The sequence below is a fragment of the Sylvia atricapilla genome, chromosome 14, assembly GCF_009819655.1.
Source record: "Sylvia atricapilla isolate bSylAtr1 chromosome 14, bSylAtr1.pri, whole genome shotgun sequence".
Taxonomy (NCBI): domain Eukaryota; kingdom Metazoa; phylum Chordata; class Aves; order Passeriformes; family Sylviidae; genus Sylvia; species Sylvia atricapilla.
The window spans coordinates 14230557-14257964 of NC_089153.1; the positions used below are offsets into that span (position 1 = coordinate 14230557).

The 27408-nt window shown below is 41.5% G+C and overlaps 1 protein-coding gene across 1 annotated transcript in view; it reads right to left on the reverse strand.

The window, feature by feature from the left end:
- The window catches only part of CLINT1 (clathrin interactor 1), a 47549-nt gene extending 29328 nt beyond the window's left edge, over positions 1–18221 (reverse strand). Inside the window, exon 1 of the mRNA XM_066329255.1 lies at positions 18076–18221. Within this exon, the coding sequence (XP_066185352.1) occupies positions 18076–18116 (41 nt within the window). The 5' untranslated portion in view covers positions 18117–18221. The remainder of the gene's footprint in view (positions 1–18075) is intronic.
- Positions 18222–27408: the final 9187 nt, after the last annotated feature.

Genomic DNA, 27408 nt, shown 5'->3' on the forward strand with positions numbered 1-27408 from the left:
AATGAGCCAAGTGAACATTCAACATCTGGAGAAGAGACAAGGCAATATTTTCACAATACAGTTATCTAGAAGACCCCCACCCACAGACACACATGCATTTAAGATGAAGCCCTCAGAGAGGAGTGAACACCATCTCAATCTCACCATTCAACTCCTATGAGTCATGCATCTGAACTATTTTTAGTAGCTAGATTAAAAGGTTCCTGTAAAGGAGAGGTGGAAATAGAGAGAAAGCTTTCTGAGAATGCAAAGAAGTTGCTTTAATGTTAAATGATCCTTTTTGAAACTGCATGCAGAAACTAGTTTCAACTACTGAGAACACACAGTAAACAGAAAAGCTACACAACTTGCCCGAGTACAGGATACATCTCCCCCACTCCCAGGTGCAGGAATCTTGGCATCCATTAAACTGTTAATTAGTTTCCAGAAACACTTTTGCCAATTAAAAAAATCATTTAATACTTATCCATCTGGGCATGAAATACTTTCGACAGAGCGTTTGAATTGGTGAGCTAAAATAGAACCGACCCCGATCCGCACAGCGCTGCCGAGGCCAGGGCACGGAGTGAACAGCACCCCATAACCAGGGCCAGCAGCCATCAGCTGCATTGTTTCTGTGAGCACCCCTTCCTTCAGGCTCTGAAGGATTTCATATCACCACTGGTCCAAACTTGTGTTCCAAGAAACTGGAAGGATTTAATATACAAACAGAAAAAATGCATTTCAGGACCAGATTTAAAAATGTATTTCAGGATAAGATTTCACAGAGTGACTCTCTGTCACTCATTAGCTTCAAGAGGTCAATGTGCAGACTGGTTCACAGACAGAGGACATCATTTATCCACCTGTTATCCCAAACAATACAATGGATATTCAGGAATCTGTGCACCTAATGCTATTAGCAATTATTCAGAGAAGACATTAATCGCCTTCCAAAATAAAGATGGTGCTGCTCTTTCCCTTCAGTGAACTCACGTATTCAATCTCAGCCAGCCTCTCTCCCCTTGCTGGGTGAAGACAAACTAACTAAAAAACATGTAACAAACTTAATGCATTTTCATTTTGCTCCTGTCAGTAATGTCACTTTTGTTATAAAACATGCAGCTTAGATTTAGAGCCTTACAGATAAAACATATGGATACCAAATAGGAAGCCAGCAGTCCACATTCAACAAAGAAACAGATGGGGACCCATCTGCCAAAATGCCTGGTGAAATACCTCAGGTTACAGAGAGGTAACAGCACAACATTAGTGATACTTGACCGTTTGAAGTTCTTTATTTTTCAGCCACTCCTCAAGAACCATGACAAACATGACACCAGTCAGTTTAGTCCATGAATGCCAGGTATTATTCCAGATCTTCTATGCAAGGAGCAGTCACACTCCTTCTGACCAATGATACAATCTCCATTATGTACAGTAGGATTTGAAATACATTTTCAGCTTTTCAAGTTCAGTTTCATAATTTATGTGGCAGATGTGCAAGGCAAACTGCACAGAAAGAGATAAGCCAAGAAAAACATCCTGGTGGCCACAAATGAATTACAACTTGTGGGAGGAAGGAACTATAAAGCTATTTCCTGTGCCTTACAACTTCTAATCACAAAAGACTACCACGTAAACAAAACAGCCCCAAATCCACCACACACACTGTCAAAAACCCCAGCGACTTTGAAAATTAAATTGCAGCCTGTTAGAGAACTCAGGCCTCTCACTTACAGACATCAACAGTGCACCTTACTGAAGTCTTCCCTTTCAAATTTCCCCCCTCTCAGAAGTTCCCAATTGCAGAATTCTATATCCTAAATGGTTTTGCAATTGCTTGCTGCAGCTGAATTATTTTTTGCAGATGTTGGGAACACAAAGCATAGGAACATGGCAGTTTTAAAGTGTATTTGTGCAAGGAACAAACACTTCCTCCCACACTTGATTTAAGACTGATTTCACCTCTCCTACTGCAGATTCCTGCAGTATGTCAGTGTTAATACTTTCCTACTCTTATATAAAACAATCCTTTGTGGTTCACCAACAGATACATGGCTGCTTTATGTATCTTAATATGTGGTAGTAAGTAAGTTCTCAAACTCACGAAGAATTTTGCCATGTTGATAATACTGGCTGTAGGTTTGTACCAACTCTATACAAAGTGTACCTTCATTTAAAGTCCAGACTCATTTCTTTATTTCCCCATTTTTAATGGGAAATCTTCATTCCAAACACCCACCCTCACATTCTTCACTTACCATCTCCTGAACTTCACCCATTACAGACTATCTTCCCCTCAAATGCGTATTTCTGCCGTTCATTTTTAAAGGCTTAATAGTGTTGTCATTTTATTACACTTAATTCAAAAAGTATTCTTTAAAAGTACCTTATGAAAATAATGCTACACTCCAAGTAGAATGAATCAAAACATTTCCTTTTAACTTACATAGTAAGAACACCATAATACAATTTCCACTGGTTTTCAGTATTAGTTTTTAGGTCACATTTTTAGTTGAAATTGGAGGACAATTACACCTAAAGCATTCTTTAAGTGACAAATCTGATTAAACTTAAGCATGAAAACCAATTTTGCAGTAAGTGGAAAAAAGCTGCCATTGAGGCCACAACTGACCCTTTGGTGGGACAGTTACACACTAAACAGCAACTCTGGTTTTGATTCAGATGTAACAATGATGCTGCCACTGCCCTGTGCAGGTTTTCAGTCTCCTTGCCTCTTGTGAGCTTCCACCTGGCACATCAGAGTGGAGTCACTGCTCTGCAGCTCCTATTCCTGTGGATTTGATCTCTTTTGAAGTTCAACACGCTATGGTCACAGCAGCAGCTTATAGTCCAAAAAGAACTGGACATACGAAATTTGTGCGACCTTTTGTAACTGCAGCACTAGAGAGACCTCCAGATGCACACTGTAATTACATTGCTCAATTTACTATTGCTCAGGCCTCACGCTTATTTTGCTACTCTGTTACTCATGCTTCGGGTTTTTTATTCTGTAACAATCAAGCTGCAACAATTGTAACTTTTTTTTGTTACACTTAACTACATCTCATTATAGAATTCAGATTGCACTCCAAACTTCCAGAGTCAGCAAATGCCATCGGGAATTCTCGGCCAGGTGATTTATCTTTAATTTTTCCCTATGTGTGATCCAGTCAGGTAATGCGACTCCTCTACTGGAAATAAAGGTTTGACCACATAAGACAGTGTAAATTACATCTAATCAAACTGATACTTCCATAGAATATTTTTTTATATAAATAAAATACCAGCACAAAAAATGTCAACCCAAATAAACCCTTGTAGACAATTACCACGTAAAACTAAAGTTTAAATACATTATTTCGGGGGAAAGAGACTGAAACACTTATCACCATAGCTTACACCCTCCAATCAACTGAGTTTCTCTGGGCTTTGTAGCTTTCATATAACTTTAACTTTCCCTGAAGATGAAAAGCTGGTTTCAGATGCTCATAAGGTGTGACCTTAAGTCCTCCTCCAGATTAGTACAAGTGCTACTTCCTCCCTTGTATGCACACAGAATTGAGACCACATTCAAGCCCACAGCTCAAGTATTTTAAGAAACCTTCAATACAGATTTTTAATGTACTTCCAGTCACTGAGTTTTCTAAGACTGGGGCACAATATTTTAATGTTGAGAGAAAAATATCTACAAGAAGGATAAGATCCTATCCTTCTTTCAAAACCACAAACAAAAGGGGCAGCAGTTTTCAGAGGACAAGGAAGTCATAGCTATGCTCAGCATGAGGCATCAGTGAGCTTTGAAGCTCTGCAACTTCAACTCACTTATGTGCCTCAGACTTCCTATTTCTGACCACAAAAAAATTTGAGAGTGACCTTGAATGGAGGCAGAAGGAAGGGAGGAAATGAAAGAAACCAAACATCAACCTCACAGTGAAAATAATACTAAGAGTAGGTGTGACACTCCACACCCTCCCAAACGTTATGCAGTGACCTCTGTGTATAGGAAGTATCTCAAGTTTTCAGAATTTCAGAATATGTGGCATTACTGCTTTAAGATGATCCCCAAAAGGTATCACTGCTCAGATAAGCCTCACTCTCTAAAGCTCCTGCAATTCTGTGCTCTTTGTAACCATTCACTTACTACTCATGTGAAATGTGTTCACCAAAAAACTTCCTACAGAGTTTTCTGACACCAAGAAGAGCCTGTAAGAGTTCTAAGCTCACAGAAATGCACCAAGGAAACGTCCTGATGCCACCCATGTTTGAAGTGTATTAGCTGAATAGCGCAGGTAAGAGATTTTACTTGGAAAAGCAGGAACATTTGCAGGAGAGCCAGTGCACCTGTGAACAGCACAGATCCATTCACAATGGATCACAACTAATCACAATGAATTCTAAATAATCCAAACTTTCCCTCAATCCAAACTTTACTCAAAGAACTGTTTCAATTATTTGTCAGCTGACCGAGTCTTTGGTGAGGACAGAAGAATGAACATGCAGTTATACGGAGTTTAACACTGCCAAAACCCACACACCCCAACATTAATGGGCCATGCTTAATGATCCTTGTAGTTTCAGCCATCCCTTCATTGCAAGCCGAGTACCATTAAAACATTGTCCTAATTCCAGATTTATTACAAATTAAGCATTACTCTAAACACATGCTTGCTAATCCACCAGGGAGGGCTGATTAAAGTTTAAACAATGAAGGCACTGAAGCTTTTAACACACAAACTGATCATTCTCTGCTGCCACATTACCACTTTGGCACTGTGACATCCCAGGCACCCCTGGACTTTGCAATATCAATTGCCTTCTGCGATAATTTTTGAGGAATAAATCTGAGTACAGGTAATTCCTCTAAGCCACCAGTAAGCACCTGTTACAAGTTCTTCTCGATCAGATGGGGGGCAAAGTTCAGTAACATGAACAGATCTGCCTGGAGTCCCACTCTGGGAGTGCTACCCTTGTTGTCTCCAGAGCTCCAGTTCCTCCAGCTCCTCTCCCTGGCCCTTCAGGCTCAAGGCAGCCAGAGTCAGACACCAGCCTCCCAACTGCACATAAATCACACACACTGAACATACCAAACCTTCTACAACACAAGCTGCTCTCTATTCCCAACACCCAGACTGCCTGTGAAGGGCTTGCAGCTTCCTCCTGCCTTTAACTACACAGCCATGATCTGTACAGTTCCCAAGTCCACCTGTGTGGCAGCAAAGGATTACCAAGGAAAGCCTGGGACATGTATCTCATCAACACCAGCACGGTTCAAGTAGCAGGTGAAGCAACTAAACCAGAAAACCTTCAGCTGCACTTTTAATATGGCCTTGTACCCTGGAAAATGTCCTAAGGCTGAGGCAGACGCTGAACTGCACTTCTGAGCAGGAGAAAGGAAGAGGAAACAACAGCTTATACAAAATAATCAAATTGCAGGTTCTTAAGCAGTTGTTTCCCATCATTTATGCAAATGTCCTGCAGTGGAATTGCTAAGGAGGAAGTATTCAGGAGGAGTAAGGAACACTTGAGATCACGACCTTTATCCTGGAAATTATAAAGTGAAGTGCATTATCATTTACTAATCTTACTTCTAAGCTTACTGGAATTAATTCTACAGTTGCTATTGTTTACAAAAACAAACCCCAAAATGCACCACTTCAACATGAGAATTCAGACCTTTTACTTCTGGAAAATAAATCAAAATAAAACCAGAAAAAGAATGCCAATGTCACTACAGAAAAGCTGATGAGCTTCTGTTCTCAAAATTGGTTCCTTTCAGTCTACTTGCTATTTGAAGCTGAAAGCAAGAATTATTCCATGAAGAGCTGCAGTAGCTGCTACACCCAAGATGTCTAATGCACCTGCAGGATTTCCTTTCATACCCAATACTGAAATCCAGCCCAGAAGACCATTACATGGCAGACAACATAAGGAAGCTGCTGTCTTTATGTAAGATCACATGGAATATGTCTGGATGCAAGAAACTTATTTCTTGACTCCACTGCACACAGTCAGAGGAGAACACACAATCAAGGTCCTTCAAACTTCTGTTTCAGTGTCTCCAAAACTATTTTCCCCCTCTTCCCAAGAAGGAAGGTACTCAAAACACTAAACCTTTCTCTGCATCCCACCTTGCTAAGAACAAAGAACAAGGAATTCAAAAATTATAATTAAACTGCAATTAAGACTTTGCAGTCTCCCAGTAAGTACTCTGTACACCTTTAGCACAAGCAGGGCTATGCAGGGGGAAACCTTCTCAGCATCATAACCTGACAATGTCAGAAGATGCCCATTATACTGCGGAAAAAGTAAAGGCAAGTATGCAGTGATAATTCTGCAGAATAAGCTGGGAGCATCCAAGATTTTATGGGCAGAGACAAAATACAATCCTCTTCCTGAACTTGCTCTGCCCTCAGGCCTTCAATCCTGAACTGCCAGTTCCTGGGAATGGCACAATTGTTTAGTTTGCTGAGAATAAATTAAAAACCAAACCAAAACAACTCAAATACTTTCCTACTTCAGATCCTTTGTTCGTTAATAAACTAGAATTATCACATTTCTTCTGCGACAAGTTTATCTAAGAATAAAATTTAGTCACCATAACCCTAAATAGACTAAACTTGTTTAATACCAATTGTCTTTGGTCATTCTATTTTCCGTGAAGGCAGGTGACAATCTAGCAGTCCTGCTGCTGCTGTATTAAGCAGCTGGACAAAGAAATCTTGGTTAATAGTTAATGACAAAGTGTTCTTCCAGAGCTATCCTCAGCTGCATATCCAAAAATGGGCACAAGCAGTAAGAACACACCATTCGAAGTAAGTATTGCAACAGCAACATCATATTAATGTTATTTCATTAAAATTTTCAGGTTGGTACCTCACATTAACTCAACAGTGTAGCTTGGCAAACAAAATCCCCAAAAATGTGCACTTCGACTGAAAGCAAGTGTTCTTTTGTGAAATGAGTCTGGTCAATTACAAACAAATTAACTTTCACATTTCCAAGCCATGTTTATTTGTGGAGGATAATGATGTTTCCTTTCCTTTCATAGGTATCCCTTTGTTAAACTGGTTCCTCCAGGAGATCAAGTAACTCACGTCCTAAAAAGGTAACAGGAGCTGCTCCATTTGCCTCAGAGACCCAGTTTCTGGTTCCTGTCCATACAGAGATGGTAATTTCAAGTGTCACCGTGTATTTGCAACAAACAAATTTCACAGTGGCTCAACACAGGCACTATTTATTTATTTACTCACTAACAGTAAGATTGCCGAATTTTTCTGAGCTAATGTCTGCAGCTACAGGAGTTACAGTTACTGTGTAATTAACGAAAAAAACAACACTGGCAGTCTAAAGGCTGAGACTGCACTTGCCAATTAGGAGTCTATTAGCACTACGTTTTCAAGCTGTCTCAAGAAATGCAATCATCTGTTTGGTAGCAAGGAGAGCTAGAACACTGCGATAGAAGTTAACTCATTTAGACAATAAATACCTCTGAACAGAGAGTATCTCCCCCACACTTCACATGATCATATAGAGAAACAGTTTAAATAATTAAGTAATTGTCAAAACAAGGAATTATTTAAAGTGACAGCAATCTTTAAGATATCAGCTCTATTTGCAGATGTAAGTTATCAAGAGTAATTTATTTTTCAGAAGATGCATTCACCTACTACAACTCCAATAAAATTATCTAAGGTTATTAAAAGCCTTTTTCTTCTCTTCACATCCCAAATGGTCTTAGAGAACCTTCCAACTGAATAGTCTTGTAGGATACAAAACACACACCCCCAAAAAACCACACAGGGAGGTATTTGTTTACTAAGTATAAAGTAATGTCTTGAGAGGAAACACTGAGCACAGCCTGTAACCTACATTAGGATGATTCTAAACAGCTTGACAGGATGGGGAGAGTAACCACCAAGAAACACATTTATTGCTCTGACTCAGACTGGAGCAGAGAAAAAACCTCTCCCTAACTAATTCCCAATGGGTCTCATTATTATTACAACAGATTAAAAAAAATGCAGGCCAGTCTCATTAAATAAGTTGAATATACACTAATATTTCTAATTGTATCCCAAATGAACCAGTTAATATCTATTAAGCACACAGTCAATATTTAACTGGTCAGGATAGGACACACCCTTTGGATAAGGGGAGAAAAAAGTACAACTTTGAGGTGGTTTCCTTATAACTCATAAACAGACACAATACTGGTGTAATGCAGTTTCATTCTTAGTGGCAAAACAAACACCTCTAAAAAGATTAAATCTATTTAAACTAACAGTCTACACAGAATACCCATTCACCACCCTGCTATAACCCAAATACAGACTACCAGTATTTCTACTACAATAAGCTGCAGAAATTGAACTGAAAGCTTCTCATGTGAAGATCTGTTGGATCCTGAGATCAATTCGAGCCTGAATGACCCAAAGTAGCACCACACAAGACACAAAACTATATTTTAATTTATACCCTCTCAGAAGTTTGTGACCCAAGAGTGGAACCAAAATATTGATGCTTACCCTCCCCATCACAACAGTGATACAAACAGAAAGGTTGGCTTGGGACCTTCAACCTGTGATACATGAGATAGGAGGAGAACAACCTTAAACAAACTGAAACTTGCAGTTAACAAACCAATAACAGTACAGTTTTAAATAACAAAAATAAGTAAAAATGTCTTAAAACAGAAAAAGGCTCGAACAACTAATCTTCCTGTCCTTTCCCCATCACCACAAGTGTTTGTGATGCCATGAGCAGCTGTTTGTAAATCACGTGGCCAAATCAGTTATGAACCCTAAAACCATGGGGGCTTGTTTAGCTGTTATTAGCAAATACTGAACCACACACCCGCAGCACAAGGAAGGCAAAGACAGGGAATGGCCAGGTATAAAAATCAGCTGGTTCTCTGTTAATAGAAGAATAATCTTAGAGCTCTTCAACCTGCTTGTGAAATCACATGCTAAGGGTGTATTGCACTTGACTTGTACTTTGCCCCTAGCCACTTATTCTTGCCCAAAAACCATTCCTTCCTTTATGCCAGTACAAATATTTTTGTGACCACGGAGTTAACTATACCAGGGGCCCAATCCAGTGGAGAACTAAATTGGCAAAAACAACTGGTTAGTCAGAGATTCTCTCATCAAGCAGAAAGTCGGCAAGTGCCAGCAAAAGGGAGAGAAGTGTGCAGGCTGTGGCAGACGGGAGGCTGTGAAACCTCTTTCACCATCAGCCTACGCTCACACTGACTGTGAAACTACAAACTCCCATTTCATGGCTTGGGTTATGTTTTCTTACTGGTGAAAGTGCTGAGACTGTGTTTGAGATTTCAGGGCAAGTACAAGGGGAGACTTCACTCTGTATTCAACGTCCTTCACTTACACAAGAACTTTAAGGGTCCCTCTCCCATCTCAACATCATTTCCTCAAATGTGCAACACAATCGTATGGTAGACAGGTTTAGAGGACTACTCTTACTCAAACCCAGATAATTTACAAAGTCCTTTTGAGAGACAAAGAGCTGCCAATTGGGTCTGTTCCTCTCTCCAGTTCCTCACACAGCAACCAAACACCATCATTACACAGCACACAAGGCAAGAATAAGTAATGAATATTCTTCCTAACTGGCACTGAAAAAATACTCAAGAGTACTCAGAGCACCATAGCCTACACAACTTTCTGGAAAGAAGTAAGAGACCAAGCTGCAAGCTGTAACAATTTCACATGACCTTACCTTAGCATATCTTGGGAAAAAAAAAAAAAAAAAAAAAAAAAAAAAAAAAAGTATACCCCAGTTAGAATCAGGTCTTGTTTTGCAGAGGCAGAATAGGACCATTTTGTTCTGGAGAGTTTCGCTCTTCTACACAACTGCTCTTCCTAAAGAGGCTACCAAGCACTGTTCAAGTCTCAGCTCTGTAACAGCTCTTCATTCCACGTGGAACAGGTAAATAAAGCTCCTGCTCCAAACTGAAACACAACAGCAGCTGTCAACCCTTGTGTCTGACTGGGTCCATATTTGACCTGTGTCAGTAAGATCCAGATCACTACAAGGAGTTGGAAAAAGACCAACTGCAAATCTGACTGCTTCATTCACTTGGTACATTTGCTACTAATTCAGCTTTTCATTCTCTTGCCCTACATTAGTTTTGCCTTAGGAATACAAAGAATTGAGATAAGTATTTAAACAAAGTTTGTTAAACAGCCAACTTTTAACAAAATGTTGTGATACTGTACATCTTTATATCAGTAAAAAAAACTATTATAGGGAACAGCTCTAATCAAGGAGTTTCAATTTCCTACCCCTCTTCTTTAAATACCATCTCAAATTCAGAACACACAGTGGTAATTTGGAAGCTGAAGTTCCTCATCAAGCACATGCCAGCAAAGTATTTAAAACTTGAAGCAACAGATAAGTCACACTCTGTATGCTGGAGATGAGTTCAAATTGGAATTCTTGTATTGACTTTAGACAAGTTGTACTCAAACTTCAGAATAAATCAGTGAAAGATATTACAACAGTTCCAGAATGAAGCACACAATTCTCAATCAGTACATTTTTGTATTCTTAACCTACCATCCTGTGAAGCAATGCTTCACTCATTCTCCAATGGCTCATCTTTTAGAAAAAAATACAATTTTCATATAAATACAGAAATCCATTTAACTTGAAATGAATGGAGACAAATAAAAAAAATCAGATCAGCATTTTAAGATTATATTTTAGGACAACTGCAACACTTACAGTTGCAGTATTGAAATAGCAAAGCCTTAGGAGAGAAAGCAGTAGTGTGTCCAATGCTTGGGAAGTAATTATACCTTATATATGACTCAATTATGCAAACAGCTAATATTCTGTAATACACTAACTGGCAACACCACCAAGAGGAATTAGCATAGAACTGAGTTAAGCACCTTGATCCTTAGGACACAGTGCTGTAGGTAAGGCTCTTATCTCTGACCAGCTCCATGCACTCCCCAAGCAGGAGCCCAGTCCTGCTTGCCAAGGACATTCAAAGCTCTTCTTGAGAAACATCTTAAGAACACAGAAGTTGTCACATGTCCATCACTTAGATTCCCTGAAAATACATAAACCCAACACCTGAGCTTGCCTTACACAACATAATACAGACTATTGTCAGCTAGCACAGGGTGTAAAATGGCAATAACACATTTGAAGGAGCACTAACAAAAGCACCACTTGGAATGTGCTGATGGAACTGTGTGCCTGGCCACAATTACCTTATGCCAGCTCTTAATAAATCCATCAGCTTGTCACACTTGCCTGTTTGATGGATTACTCCACCAGCCTGCCTGTTTGAATATTCAAACAAGAGAACACCATATCTATGTATGTGAAGTAACAGAGCATAATACTTTCACTGATGCTTATCTCCCATACTCAATTACATGGCCCAAAGACTAGAACCCTTTTTCTTCCTTATAAATACCAGCAACTTTCTGGAAGTTTTTTAAAGGAAGGAGGAAAGTCCTAAGAAGTAACTTGCTGTTACAAGTGTTTGGCAGACACAGCCATGCCTGGCTGCACAACCAAATGCTACATTCAAATCCAGTCCTCCTCTGTACTGCCAAGACTTTCTTCCCTCTCCCAGCTCTCTGGTGACCACACAGAGGACAAGCCCTTCCAGGGCTGAAGATAATCATCATCATCTTGCTTGTAATAATAATACAATATGCTGTTCTTAAAGCAGTTATCAGCAGGACACCTCTTTAGCAGCAATAGGAGAATAACTGATGCAATGAGGGTTAACTAACTGTCTCTTACATAAAACTCTGGAAGTGTTCACTGCCCTGAAGATCTTGCTTATGCAAACCACAATAAATCTTAAATATAGAGAAAACTAAATGATCCTGGCACTGAAGCAAAGGAGTTTCAGAAGATTCAGATAGTAATGGACAAATGTTAGACAGTCATTTACCCTTCTGCTGGATATAGTGTATGATGGATCATTTACAATAATATCTGCTATTACTGAACAGCAAACAGCATTTCATTAAAGAGCTCAATGGTCTGGGTGGACAAATCCATGAGCCACAAGAAAATCGCCTGTAAATAAGAACAATTACAGGCACATTAAAAAGAGAAAGCAGTTAGGCTGGAGGATTGAAAGCCCCCAGCTAAGGGTACATATAGGATCCTGCCTATAAAGGTACATGGGATCCTGCCTATTTCTGGGCAAACATGAGCATTCCACAGGCACAGAACAACCAAAAGTCAACAGTAAGGTCTGTAATCGTAGGGGAAACGACTGGGATGCATTTATCACATTAGTATCCTGCAGACACCATGAGGTAGCAGAGAGCAACATAAGACTGGAAGTCAACAAATGCAGAATTTTAACTGTTACCAGCACAATGTACCTTGGTTTATTTGACAGAATTATCTTCCTAGTTTCCCTCATCTGTGAGACCTGGGAGTGAAGTGTAAGGTCTCATTACACACTTTAGGCTACACAGCGAGAAATTGCAATGACAATAGAAGCAGTAATTCACTCCATTTTACCAATAATTTACCCTCCCTTTTACCGACTGTACAATTAGAAGCACTAAAGAAAACATGCTGTTTATCAACCAGAACTTCTCCCCTGCCTAGCTCTATTTGAGCTCATGACAACAGCTCTTTTTAATCCCTCCTTTTCCCTAAACACTAAAAAACCTTTCTCTTTGCATAGATGTACTATCAGAATAAATAATAAAAGACCCAAGTGCCTACCTCTAAAATAAATTTTAAAGTGTTATAATGCTTTCCTATTACAATCAATTCTAAACAAGACTATTTGCTTTCCAGTTAAAAAGAAATTAAACTATTACATACTGAGGCAATTCATCAAGCTTGTGAAGTGTATGGAAACAGCTCTGCAACACTTCACCTCCCACTCTTCAACACAAGGGAGTGCAAACACGTTCCTGCTGGGCCACTAGAAAGGTGTGGCCAAGAGCACTACCAGCAAAGCAGTCAGAGGGCAGTTAGGTGGCCAAAACTGAACTGGAAGGAGCATGGAACAAAACAGGACTATGGCAACTGTTATATTCCTATTACTGGCAAGAAATTGAGAGGCTCTCTCCTTTAGTTTTTACATAAAAGTGACAACTACCTCACTCAGCCGAACTAATGCAAATCAACATGTGGGTAATGCTGTCCCAACTACATTCACACCTGTCACCTTCATCCCTTCTTTCATGAGACTGTTTCTAATCCTTTGATGTGTGGAAAGGTGCCTAGAAGGAGCTCTCACATTAAGGTCACGCATGCAGAAGATGACAAAAGCTAAGAATGGCAATGGAATTTTAAAGAAAGTGGCTGCAAAGTCTCACCACACTGTTACATAGGCAGCAATCTGATCTCAGTGGGTCCAAAGGTCCTCCAGGCTGCCTGCTGCATGTCCCACATGTCTGTGACAGAAACCGGCAGCAAAAATGTTAACATGACATCTTCTATTAAGAGAGAAGTTCCTGCAATGAGGAGTCCAGCTGGCCTTGCTACCTATATACAAACACTGCTTTGGGTTCTGCTTTGAGCTGAACCCTCTTGTGCAAGGTAACAGCATGAAGGAACCCTTCAGTAAAATCAGAATCAGCAGTTTCTGCTTAAGGAAGAGGAAATTCAACAGAACTAAAGAGAGATGATGGCCTGGCTTTTGAACTTGGCCACTAGGCCAAGCTTATACCTTCAAGTTTCTGACAAATTAAAACCTGTTTTAACAAGGTTTCCAAATATTCCTTGGGTTTTTTTTAAAAAAAAGCCATGAGGTTTTCTTTGTAGAACTCTGCTAGAAATCTCACAGGGAACACAAAGCACATGTACTTGTCCAATAAGACTTAAAAGTGAAGTTACCAAGTTGCACAACATTCTGTACGTCCACAGCCAGGACTCCTGAACTTGCCCTCAGTGACTACAACAGCTTTTGCCAAATCTGTTATCAGACACTGAGGACAAACTTGGTTAAGTCCTTCGGTGATTTGATTATCAAAATACTGATACACCTATACCAACAAAAATATGACTTTTCTTGTGTAAGCTGCTCCTAACCAGTACCAGGCAGTCTGCAGATCCTTAGTCTCCTGCAGCTCACAAGCAGCAAATGCAACACTTGGCCTCAAGTTTCACCACAACTGCAGCATTGTTTCAGAGCAGACATGGGGTAACCTGAGCCCTCTGCCATGGTGCCACAATATCTGGGGCTGCTCTCCCCAGAGCATCCAGAGACAACGCTGCAGATCCCTTGCTGCACCAGAGCAGTGGGAGAGAGGGAGACCAGACTCCTGCACACTGCCAAATGTTCCTGCAGCTCACACTCCCACCAGCTGCTCCAGTGTGTGACATGTGCCTCTTTGCTCTGTCACAGAACTGGCCACCTCCTGCCTGGAATGCTGAGGAGACACAGCAACACTGCAGCCCTCACCTAAGCCTGTGACAAAAGAGAATGGAACAAGAAATCTCTGACATTGCCTCAGGAGTGACTCAGAACTGCCACCTGACTCACCAACTTTGCACCAAGCACCACGCTGGCCCTGAGCCATCAGAAACCTCTGCCATTTAAACAGAGTTCACTGTCCTGGAGCCAACCAGCTGAACACAGAGGGCTGCATTTATTTTCCAACTGTTTCGTTTACTTTCCAATTCAGTTTTGAATTACTGGGGAAAAAGAACCCATACAAGTGAACACAAAAGTGAAAAGCTGCCTTCTTAAGTTAATTTATTCACATAATAATATGAAATAGAATTTACTCCACAAGAAATAAAGAATATGTAGACCTGCACCTTCTAAACTATACACTAACCAGAAATTCAATATAATTTTATACACCTGAATTCTTACCCACACTGCAGGACCCATTAAGAAATTGGAGGGTGGAAGAATTTTGACCATTACTTTGAAATCTCAAGAATAAACCTTATGACAAGCAGATTTTACTAGGTACAGACAGGCTTTTATTAATTATTTGATTTAAACTGCAACCTTATTCACAATGCCCAGTCAGAAACAAGGTATTACTGTTCAGTCAAACCTAATCAAGGTACTTAATATTTAAGGGAGGGAGTTGCACTGGCATTGAAAAGCAGTGAAGTTAACAAAGGGCAGAACAAGACACGTACACAAAAGGATTCCATCACATCCTAGAATAGTTAATCTACTACTCTACCACAGAATCTTCCTCCTAAACTTCAAATACAATAAGACTACCACTCAGTATCTGAAATAACTGTCTCATGCACAACAGGATGCAGATCTATACTTTGGAGTTACAAGAAAACGCTAACATAAAAATAAGAGGTGAGTGTGGTGTGAAGAGAATTACAAAGTGGAATTTACCTGATGGACTTCACTGCCCAATTCCAACCACACCAAAGAAATAGAGACCAAATACTACAAAAATACTAAAACCAAATTTGAATTTCTCATATGTATTTTGCAGTTGCTAACTTATTTTTTGGTTCTAAGACTTCAAAGAATGTTAACAGGTTACCATTTTAACCTAGGTTTTTGCATTTAAAGTAACCCACAGCTATTTATCACCCCTTACAGAACCTTCACACACTGAAGTATCTGAGAATTGTGTAAGAAAAGTCCCCCATGTTGAAATCGCTGACCTAACCAAGCCACTGAAGCACAAATAAGAATGAAAAAAAACAAACCCCAGATGAGTAAATTGAAACTCTGAGATAAGTATCAGCTGAATATGGAACCAAGATGCAGAGTTCAAAACCATTATCAAAGCTATCAAGGTTTGAACTAGGAAAATTTCAGGCTATTCGCACATTTTCAAAATCCTCATGTAATCATAACACCTTCTAAAGGAAAGAAGGGCAGTTTCTTGTTAAAGTTCAGTGTGCTGCTGCCACAGCATCAGCTGTTATTTATGAGGCAGATTATATCATTTAGCCTTCTCTGCAGAGAATTTTGTAAGTCATGGCCTTAAGACAGAAGACATTATGACAAATCTGCACCACACACAATGGGACTATTGATCCTGATGTCTCTAAATACTATTTACTCTGCAGACTCCTCCTGCCCCTCCTCCCCGTTTTAAAAATAAACAATCTGCTTTAATTGGATAATGTTTTTCCCAGAAAACTGAAGTTTGTTCAAAAACCCAATTTTTTACTATTGGAAATGTTCACTTCTTGCATCTGTTCTGGAAATGGATATATTTTCTAATTCAGATTTTGATATACTGTTCGATTTAGCAACTTATATCCTTAGAAGCAAACATTTTAAAAACAGTGACAATATTACAATGGTACAGAGATCATTAATCCTACAGACAAAAAGTGCACAAGTAAAACTTAGGGAAAACTTTATTTCCCTGAAAGGTCCTGGAACTCAAGTCAGGGCTGTACTCCCAAATACCTCATCTGTCACATTATTAAAACTACTTTATCCAGGGTTGATTTTGTATACAAGAAGCTGTAAAAAGTAAATAACTTCCTCAGGACAACACTTAATCATAGTGGGTTTTAAATGTCATCCAAATCTTGGCCTAAAAAAGTCTCAGAGTAGCATACAGCACCATGAACAAAACAGTTGAATTATCATGAATAACCTGACACTTCTCTTCAGTTTGCCATCTTGGAGCCTATACCTCACACAAGCCCCTTTAAAAACTTTCTGGAGAAACAAAAATTTTAAAAAGTTTAAAACAGAACCTCAGGTTTGAAAGACTTTTGACTTGCAAGGGCAGGTACAACCGTCTGTCATTATCATCTGGTATATACCGATCTGCAGACCTTCAGCCAGTTATTCCATTGAACATTCCACAATTCATAGAACACAGAATGGTTTGGATTGGAAAGTAATTTTAGGGAGATCTAGGCCAACCCCCTGCCATGAGCAGAGACATCTTCAACTCAGAATTACTGAGGCTGGGAGAGACCTGGAGATCATCCAGTTCAACCCCCTGCTAAAGCAGGTCCACCTGGAACAGGCTGCACAGGACCACATCCAGCCAGGTTTTGGATATCTCCAGAGAAGGAGACTCCATAACCTCTTTGGACAGGCTGCTCCAGTGCTCTGTCACCCTGAAAGTATAAAAGCTTCTCCTCATATTCAGACAGAACTTCTGTGTTTCAGTTTATGTCCACTGCCCCTTTTCCTGTCACTGGGCACCACTGAGGAGAGTGATGGAGAAGTGCTCCAGACTATCCCCTACAGATTTATTATCTGAGGAGACAAAACAGCTTTTGCTAGATTCTCCACCGTATCAAATTTTTCTCATGCCAAAAACGAAGGAGCGGCTGACACATGCAATAATAACGTCATGCTCTCCATCTGCAACACAGCGATCACCTAACCAAGCCCAAAGCCAAGTTTTCAATGGGAGGAGGCCCTATTCAAGGAAACAAACTTGTAAATATCTGAGCTATTTAAATGTGTAAGGGGTGCGAACGGACATCTCAGTCCTCTGCCAGCTCCACCTCTGGACGACCCGGGGTCGTGAGTCAATGGCAATCGCAGGCAAACCTGGCCTTAAGAAGGAGGGAAACACTTTACAGAGCGTGGGGTGACTTGGGAGGCTCTCTGGAAAGGTGCAGGAGATTCTTTACCCTCCTCCTGCTTTGAGAGACTTGTCTATTCCCCCTCAGGGGCCTAAGGGCCACGCTGGGAGCCAATCCCGCAGAGACACGTTCCAAGGGCTCCAACACCAAACCGGGCACACACAGCCCGGCACCCCGGCACAGGAGGGGACACCCAAAGCTGAATCCCTGACCGCCAAGAGCTGGAAGGGCCGAGATGCGCCCGAGAGGGGAGGGAAAGCAGCCAGCCATAATGGAAAGGCCACAGACTACCTGAAAAGCAACCCTTGCCTGCCTGCAGCCCCGGAGGGGCCACTCAGACAAGCCGGGAGGACGCTCAGGGGCCACCCCGGGCAGTCACTGGAGGATAGGGACGAAAGCAGGGACAGACAACGGGGCCGGGGTCAGCCGGGCACAGAGGGGGTGTGAGGCCGCCACCTCAGCAGGGGAGGGGCCGCGGCCATGTTGGGGGGGGGGGCGGGGGGAGCGCGGGCCCGGCTGAGGGGCCACGGCAGAGCCGCCCCCGGTCCCCCGCGCGCGCCCAGCCGTACTCACGCCTTGTCCACCAGCTCCCGGACTTTCCACATGTTCAGCATGGCTCCGACCGCCCGGAGACCCGCCCGGCCCCGCTCCCTCCGCCGCCGGCCCCAGGAGGCCCCGCTCGCCGCGCTCCGGCCGCCGCCGCCTCCGCCGAGCCAGGGACGCGGCGCCGCTCCCGGAAATGAAGAGTCGGGCGACCGCGCGGGTTATTGGGAGATGGAGTCCTGCGGTGGGGGGCCGGGCGGGGAGCTGCTGGGCGCCGCGGGGGCTGCCGGGAGTGGTAGTTCAGGGCTGTGCGCGCGGGGCCTGCCGGGAGCCCGCCTGAGGGGCGGGAGGCGGGCCGGGCCGGGGTGGTGTGTGAGCGTGGTGATGTGTGAGCGTGGTGATGCTCCACAGGCCGTGTCCTGAGGGCTTCACGGGCGCTCTCACACGGCGGGGACACCGAGGGGTTGTGTCCGTCTGGGGAGCACGGACAGCGCTGCCCAAAGCCGCCCTCAAACCTCCTTCACACCCCTGCAGCACGCAGTCTGCATCCACGGCCCGGCGGGGCGCAGGGTGGAAAAAGGCTGTGAAATAGTTGGTTAAAGTAAAAACACTGGCATAAAACCCATGTAGGACCAGAATGTGGTTTTATACTTGTAGCGCGAGGAACTCGTTTAACAGCAGCGTCCTGTCCTTATGGCCGTCCATCCTATGATCGTGGTGTACGGTGTGGAGCGAATTGCCGCTGGAATTTCCAGATGCCCAAGACCCAGATTTTGGACAGAAATGGCTGGAAAAGCGTCTGGGAGGGTTCAGCGTGTTGGGCTGCCCCACAGCCCACCGAGACACTGCACAGGCAGGAACCGTGTCAATCTGGAGAAAAACCAAGTTGCTTGACAAAACCCAGGCAACAATCACCCACATAAAAGCCACCTCAGGAGAGTATTGGCTGGTTTTACACACTTGCCAACAGGCAAGGCCATCTTCAAATATTGTCCGTGCAGGAATCGCAGTTACAATGAAAACACTGAAGTCATCAAAGCGAGTGTACTATCAGGATTGTCAGCTTCATCACAAGCGTTTATTTTCTCGCAAATTGTATTTAATGTGAGTTTTAAATGACACAGTTTCATTCTTGATGCATGCTTTTTGTTTGTGCATTTGTGTCAAAATGAAATATATTTTGCCAAAAGACAATATACTTGTGCAAACTTTTATGCAAAGACAAATGCTAAATATTTTCATTTTAGTTATTCTGTCACAGCCAGCAAAACAAGGCACAAGAAAGGCAACGACACTTGCTGCTCTAATAAGTCACTTCTTTTAAAAGTTAGTGGTTCTCTGAACTTGTCAAGAAAGCTAAACAGCTCAACTCCTGCCCATTTTCTGACATTCCACTGTATCTTTTCAGGCACTTTCATGTCTCCTGTCTCCTGAACATGTCCATGACGTCTATTTGAGTATAAGAACTTCCAGAACAGATCATCAAATCCAGCATCCTCTTCCTAACAGCACCATTAGAAGTTCATTAATGCAAAGGATGGATCAGTCCTCAGGTAGATCTTTCAAATGTTCAGTTTTCTGTGACTTAGGGACTCAGTTCTGGAGTATTCATGCTAACACTTTCCCTTTAGGAGCACTGGATGGACTTTTGTTTTATGGATTTACTGATTGCTTTTTGAGCCTTTTTAGATGAACCTACACTACACCTCACAGCAATGAATTCAGTGTTCTGTCGCATGACAAAATGGTTCCTTTTGTGTGTTTTAAATTGTCTGCTTCATAGCATTCCCAGTTCTAGTGTGAGAATTAGTACATAACAATTCCCTAGCACTCCTTTGCTGGTCAGTTGCAAATTTAGAAATCTGTAGATTTCTTCCTACACTGTTTATTACTGCCTGAGACTTGCAATGTACTTAATTTCTGCAGAAGGCTGTGACCAGCCTAGAGATGGTTTATGGGGTTTTTTCCCTCAGTTCCCTTTATAAGAGTTCTTAACAGTTTTAATTTTTGAATGCCACTGGACCATGAGATGATATTTTAATCTGCAGCACAGTACCTGTGGTGACTGTGGTTGCTGTGTAACTGAACTCAGCACCAGTTTTGCTGCCCCCACAGATGTCAGGCACGGGGCCATTGAGGACTGGGAGGAGGGAGATGCTTCATTTCATACTGTAACACCTGGCAAAGCAAGCTGGATGAGGATTCTTGCTGTTTAATATCAGTCTTTTGGGTTTTTTTCTCTGAGTACACTGACATTTGTCTTCAGGAACAGATGATGTTTATAACCTGTGTTTAATGAAGAAATAACAGAAAGTCTAATAATTGGAGCTTGCAGAAGCTCACCTTTTCTGATTGGCTGGAAATGTTGTTATTTTGAAGTGTGGCGTCAGTCCATATTGGATCAAGATCAGATTTCTAAATACAGTTCTGATGAACTGCAAATTCCCCAGATTCTGCTGTGGTGCAATGAAATTGATGTTCCTATTAGAGCTGCTTTCCTTGAGCAGCTGCAGAGTTCTGAGTGCTGGGGCAGAGCTGCCAACTCATGGGGGGCTGCCAGAGGCAGATTCCAGGGTCCAGACTCAGCCACACCTCAACAAATGCACCTATTCCTCACTCTTTCCCCATCAGGAATAACATTTGAATTGAAACAGTTAAGGGTCAATAAGCCATCGGGATTTGGCTGATTAGTTTGTTTTATATTTTTATTGTTCTTTCTACTTGAAAAAAAAATTACAATCCACTGTAATCACACACTTGAGAAAAAAAAAAAAAAAGAGAATGGTAAAGAGTATTTTAAGTTCAGGCATAGGAGAATAACAATATATGAAGAAGAAAGAAAGGCTGAAGCACGGATTTCAAATATGAAGGTGAGTATCTTCTAAGCATTACTTGCTATGTCTGGATGTAGTAATGGGGCAAGGAGAGATGACTGGCATTTATTGTCAATTTTAAGGTATAGTAAAAAGCAGGTCTTTATGTGACATTGAATGCAACATGACTGACAGTAATTTTGCCATCCCCATTCTGTCAGCTGCTGATAAAGTGCATGAGCATATGTATAATTTCTGAATGATGTGAAGACACTTTCTGGTTCATAAGTAATTCCTTTAAAAAAAAAGATCTGATCGGTGAAGGGAGAGGGTAATGCAGTTTCAAAGCAATGCAATATTCAGCATAACAGGTAGTACTTGTAACATATATCATGTAGAGGAACTGTACTTTATTATAATTTGAGCCATCAATTACAGGAGAAGCAGTTAGAGAAATTGAACTAATTTGAGCACTGCAATAGAGTTTGCACCTGGCTATTCCAGAAGTTAATATGGGCCATTTGGTGCACAAAAAGTCTTGCACATTCCAAATGCCTGGAGAGCAATATTGTTGTTAATATCAACCATATTAATGCACAGTAGAGACATGTCCAAGTCAGTGATTAATTTACAATTAAAATGCAAGGGGGAAAAGAGGAATGTCAAGGCAAATCAGGTTGTGGCAGCATAGGGAGGCTATGGCACAGACTGAGAAAAACTTTTCATTTAAAGCAGTATTTGTTTCCATGATTTCATAAAGCACCACTTTTTACCCACTTACACAGCTGAAATCTGAATTTCATAAAGTTTGTTTGTTCTAAGAATTAGTCAGTAGAGCAGAAGCAACACTGGAATAATGTTTCCTGTTTGTAGGCTGGTTACCATCCAGGCTTTTCTGAAAAATTGCAGCTTCTCTGAGTCCAAATGTGTCTTTCTGTAACACATCCCAATTGCAGAAACATCACATTCCAACCAGAGCATCCCTAGGTGGGCTGTTTCAGAACATGTAATCCTGCTCTGCCACAGAATGGTTTTTCCACTGGCAAAATCCTCCAGTCCCTTCCATGGGTGTAGAACTGACTGTAAGGCTTCCACTACCTGAGCTCACACCACACTCATTTCAGGAGAGGATCTTGAGGGACAGGCAGTCACAGGGAATATCGGCAGGGAATGGTGGAAAGTCTGGGGAGAGTGAAAAAAAGACTTTGAGTGATGTTCCAGTGTTATCCCTCCTCAAGCTGCCCTGCTGAGATGATCCACCCATTTACTAAGAGCCTTTGCATGGGCAGGACCTGTCTGACTCACTGTAAAGGAATGTAGGTAGCAAACTTCAAAGTTTTTAAGAAGTGAAGATGATTCTATTTTAAGCTTTAGAGCCGAGACTACAACTGCCGGCGTTATGCTTGTGGAAGACTGGGAGTGCCAGGCAGAGGTGATGATTTATCTCAGGAACTGGGAGGACAACCCTGCCCTTCAGACAGCTTCTTCTGCCAGCAGAACGTGGGCAGAAGTCCCTGCAGGGAGGCTGTGCTGAATGTTAACATCAGGCTGCACCCAGCCCAGTGCTGCTTTTTTTTTTTTTCCTATTCCGAAGAAATGAAGGTTGATTCCATACTGTGGATTTTTACTCCGTCTCCTCGCAGTCTTTTGAAATGGTTGAACCAGTTCACTTAGAAGAGGCAGAGGTGGTTTGCTCTCAAAGTGAATTACAAATGTACGCAGAATTCTTACAAGTTGTCTCAAAATAAATGACTGAACAGGAGATACCTTATTGTTATGCTCCTGAAAAGATGTGTTCAACCTTTAATGGAAAGCATTTAAGGTCAGAGTTCTCAGGGTTCTCTATTGTCCAGTAAGCAGTAAATTCTGGCTTTTCCTGTGCCTGGGGCATTCACAGCATTGCTTTTTTGTTGTGGATTCCCTGGTGTCTAGAAAGGGGTGAATTCCCACTGCCAAAATATTGCCATTTAATTATCAAACCAATCAACTGTGAGACAAATGTCCCCAGGGGAAGCAATCTTCATTAGTTCAAATTTTTACAAAGCTACTTGGGTTTTTTTTGGTTTCTCATTTTCTCCCACATTAGTAACTGGCAGTGTATTCATGTCTCCAAATTAGGATGGAAACATGGGGTTTGGGGATTGCCAATTAATGGATAATATTAGATGTTCTGAGCTTTCCTTCAGGCTGATGATGTGATCTGATCTGACACTGTTCTTGGGGAGGCTTTGGAGATTCAGGTTTTAAAATGTTACCACTGCTATAAGTTTAAAATAGAGGTAAACCTTGTGTGAATTATGTCCTGATGGCACCACAGCTGTCTCTGTCACGCTCTTAGACACCTCCTTTAAGTGGACAGGGTACTTTCCATGGGAAATTTAGGAGTTTGTATTTGAGAACTAATCATCAGTAGAATTCTCTCGTATGAACCACACATGATCTTTATTCTTCTCCCAGAAACTCAGGTCCAGATTCCTCAGTCTTTTGTTACAGCTCCGGCATATTCTAAGACGCTGGATTGTTCCTGATTGCTGTTGTGCAGCTGTTCCAGTAAGTTCTTTTGTCTACTGACAACAATTCACCTCTGGCATTTAAACTATATAGGAGGAGGAGAAAAGGACAGGTCACTGTCTGCTTTTTGTAACAGTCAGCTGCTGACAGATTTGTCTTGGTTAGCAGGCTGGGTTTCAAGTTCCAAAATGCCTGTGACAGTGGCCAGAGTTAGAACACTGGTAGCAGAACAGGGCTGAACCAGAAGCACATGCCAGACTAGTGAGGTCAGAATTCTTGGGGATGGTTGCAGCCTGTAAGTGTTCCCATTTCTTACATTGTCAGTTTGATTGTAGTCCAACTCACTCAGCTTTGTGCCAGATCCCCGAGCCAGAAAGGTCTTGTTTGCCTGATTTCCTAAGGATACAAATCTTCTGAGAGCTCTGTCTCTGTATTTGTGTCTTTCAGTCTCCTTGCAATTACTGTTGGGCCAATTTCAATCAGATGAGATACAGGGGTGGCCAGCTTAAGGATTTGAAGTCATGTTTTGTGAAAATGCACAGCTGTGTGAATAGAGATACCACAGGAGAGCTCTGTAGGGAAGTAGTAGGAGAGGAGTTCAGTCAGATATGAGGATCCCCTTGGAGAGCATTCTTACCAATGTTCCTCAGGGGGTTTGTCTTACACACAGGAGAATCCAACCACAAGACACAAACTGGAAAACAGGTCTCCTTTACTGCCCTCTGAAGACCTCATTTCACTTTGCCTGTTCTCATATAGATCAACTGGTGCCATAAATGTGTCTTACATAACGCATCAGATAAAGCCCTACCATGGCTTTCCGTCAGCTGTGAACATAAGAGGACAGAGTTGTAGTCTTCCTTCTTGGTGCACCTAAATAGCCCCAAAACAGCTGAAAGAAATGGCAATTCAAAGCCATCTTCAAGCTGTGGTCCAGGGCAGCTGCTCTTTGCTAAGGCAGAGAAATATGGTCAAAGAAATCACAGCAGCTTTTTCTCTTAAAGGCCATAGTACTTATTTTCATGGATGCAAGCTAACAAACAAACCCAGAGAGAGCTGAAAGCACTACTTGAACAGACAAAAATTAGTCTCATTTTCATTTTGACTGGAAATTAAAACTGGCACGGTAATGCTTCACAGGATGGTCTTCAAAATCCCCTTTTCGGGATATTTAGCTGGACTTGGATCAAAGCACAGTAGATGGAGACATTTTCACAGACTGGCAGACTGGGACTCTCTAGGCTGGAATTATCCAGCCAGTTTTAGTCAGAGGAACTGGCTTTCTATCTCAAAGTGGGAGACAATGCCTTAAAATGCCTTTTTTTTTTTTTTTTTTTCACCCACCACAGTTTTTAATTAGGTCGTGTTTCAAAGAAGAGAATGAAAAAAAGTGCTGCTGATTTTTCTACATTCAAATAATAATCAAGAAAGTGCTGTTTAATAAGTTTCTTTTCTCTATATTAGTTCACATAATAATTTATATGCAAGTCCTGTCATGAAGAGTTCCCACCTGAGTAACTTCTGTTAGGGGGAAGAAATGGTGTTTTAGCAACTTTGACTTCCATGCTTCCCTCATTCCTTCTTTGCTATTTCCATTGCTTACATGGAGTGTGGTTGTTTTAGTTCATATTTTTTTACAAAAAATAAGGCTTTAAAAGCTGCTGTTGGCTATTAGTATTTTACAAAAGCAAACTTTGAACACCATCACCAGCATAATAGCTATTGAGGTTTTAATGAAATAAAAGGAAAGTTGAAAGAGAAAACTCAGTTTCAAAGGTGAAATTGATAAGGTTTATTGTTTAGTTGGGAGATGTGTCAGATGGAAAAATATCCTAAATTCACAGTATGTATTTCTTGTCTGAAAGAACCAACCAGGTCTGTTTCAGTGGGATTCAAGTGGACATTTTTTGCAGCACTGAGTAACTTTATCTACAGTTATTTACTACAGCATCTTTCTTAGGATTATTTGGCCACCATCAGGTGAAAGACAGTGAAGTGAACATATTGATCATCTCCAGTTCCAAAGTTCTTCTGTGAGGTTCTTGGCAATTCATTCAGTATTGAATTTACTGTGTCTGGACCTTCAGGTCTTAGATTCCATCAAAGCAAGAGAGAGCCTCTATCTACCCTTTCTTTGATGTTGGGGATCACTTTGGGAACAAAATGATGCTCATTTCTAGCTGCCTGTCTCCTCCTCCTGGAATAATTGCCAGACAGTTCTAAATTTTTCCCTTGCACACATTACCACCCAGTTAAACAAACATGTTGCACAAGACCAGAATGCAGTGGCTGGGTTAATTTTGTGCTTCTTTCTTGATTTACAATATTTTTAAATTCCTCTGGTTCCCATTGGTGTGACTTCTATTTACTGTCTCCCACTGTGTCATGAACTAAATGGTTACCTTTAGATGAAGCTGAGGGCTGAGCTGAGAGGAGATATTGGCAGCCCTTCAGCTTTGAGGTGCTTTTTCATTAGAGTTCATCAGCTTGGGGACTCCTTGCTGTTTTGGAAGACAGGAACAGAAAAAAAAGAGACCATAAATGCTGCTGGACTGAATAAAAGGTTCTGTTATTGGGAAAAGGAAAAAAAAAAACCAAACCAACCTACCACAGAAACAAAGAGGTAAGAGCTCTAGAGAGGCAGGAGTTGTCAAAAGGCCTTCCCCATCAAACAGACTTCAGAGAACCACAGCAGACGGATTTTCAGTACCAGTCAAATGTAAGAGTGTAGGAAGTTGACATGCTGTCCCTTGGAGAGCCGAGGTATTGACAAAAGACATGCAAACTTGAAAAATGTACATTTGTGGAAAAATCCATCCTGACAAGTGACTGCACTTAAGTCGCCAAATGGACTTCACCCCTGGGATGAAACTCAATTATTGTTGCACATCCAATGAATCCATCCATGGAGAAAGCACATGGCCAATAAAAGGGAACTGTTCAGTAATCAGATCTTTCAAAAACTATTTAGCTCTTTGCCACTGAGTCCTTGCTCTAAGTGACGTGTGCTTCCCTGCAAACCTGCCTGGCTCCTCAACTGGCTGGTGAGGAGTGCTGAGCCACTGGGAGCTCTTCTGCACCACAAACACATCCTGCACGTGCCACTCAAAATCATTGCTCAAACCCTTCTGAGCTGTCCAAAATCAAAGCCTTTTCAATTACAGATTGTATTTAGTGCATGTGAATGATGCTTTTGTGTTTGGAGATATTTTTACGATACTGTGAGTAGAAGCTATTTCTTGCCTGAAGGATTGTGTTAAATGGTTTAGCCCAGTCAAAGCTCCATTAAGTAAGGAGCTTGCAAGATGCAGTCATTAAGACAGTCTTCCATTTTGAGTGAGGAAGTGTCTCGTGTGCATCTGCTGCTCAGAGTTTATCTTTCCACACCAATATTTACTAGGTGCAATCTCTCTTCTCTTGAGATTACATTATACTTTGCACAATCTGTGTACATTTTATTTGCCATCTTCTTGATTTCTTTAAGTCCACAGTTATTATAACGAGTAAATCCCTCTTAGCAAAACGTCTATTTTGGGTAATTTTTATTTTCTGATTCACAAATGAAAGCCAGCCCCACTATTGGCCTCGAAGCCATTTGTTTTAGGATGCACCTGCACACATATTTGTTTCATAACAAAAACATCATTGTGAAAATGAAACACTGTAAATGTTGTTTGAGGAAAACAGGCAACAGTGGCTGACAACAGAGGCTTTTAAGAACATGTATATTATGTGCAAGTGTTTAATAAGTTTACTTACTTGCCATGGCCAGATTTGAAACCTTTGCCTCTTTTACCAGCCATCTAGTTCACTGCTGTGTCTGTCTGTTCTCATAGATCTGTCATGGTGATTTTTAGAAGATGTTGTTTTCTAGAATAAATTGAATATCCAGTTTTTCATGACAATTCAGAATGCAGTTTCCCTCAGATATGTGAAATTCCAGTACCAACACTGTGTACCCACACGTATGTGACATGAACACAGACATCTGCCCTTCCATCCATCAATAAGATGAAAAATGTCCTGGTGACAAAACTGT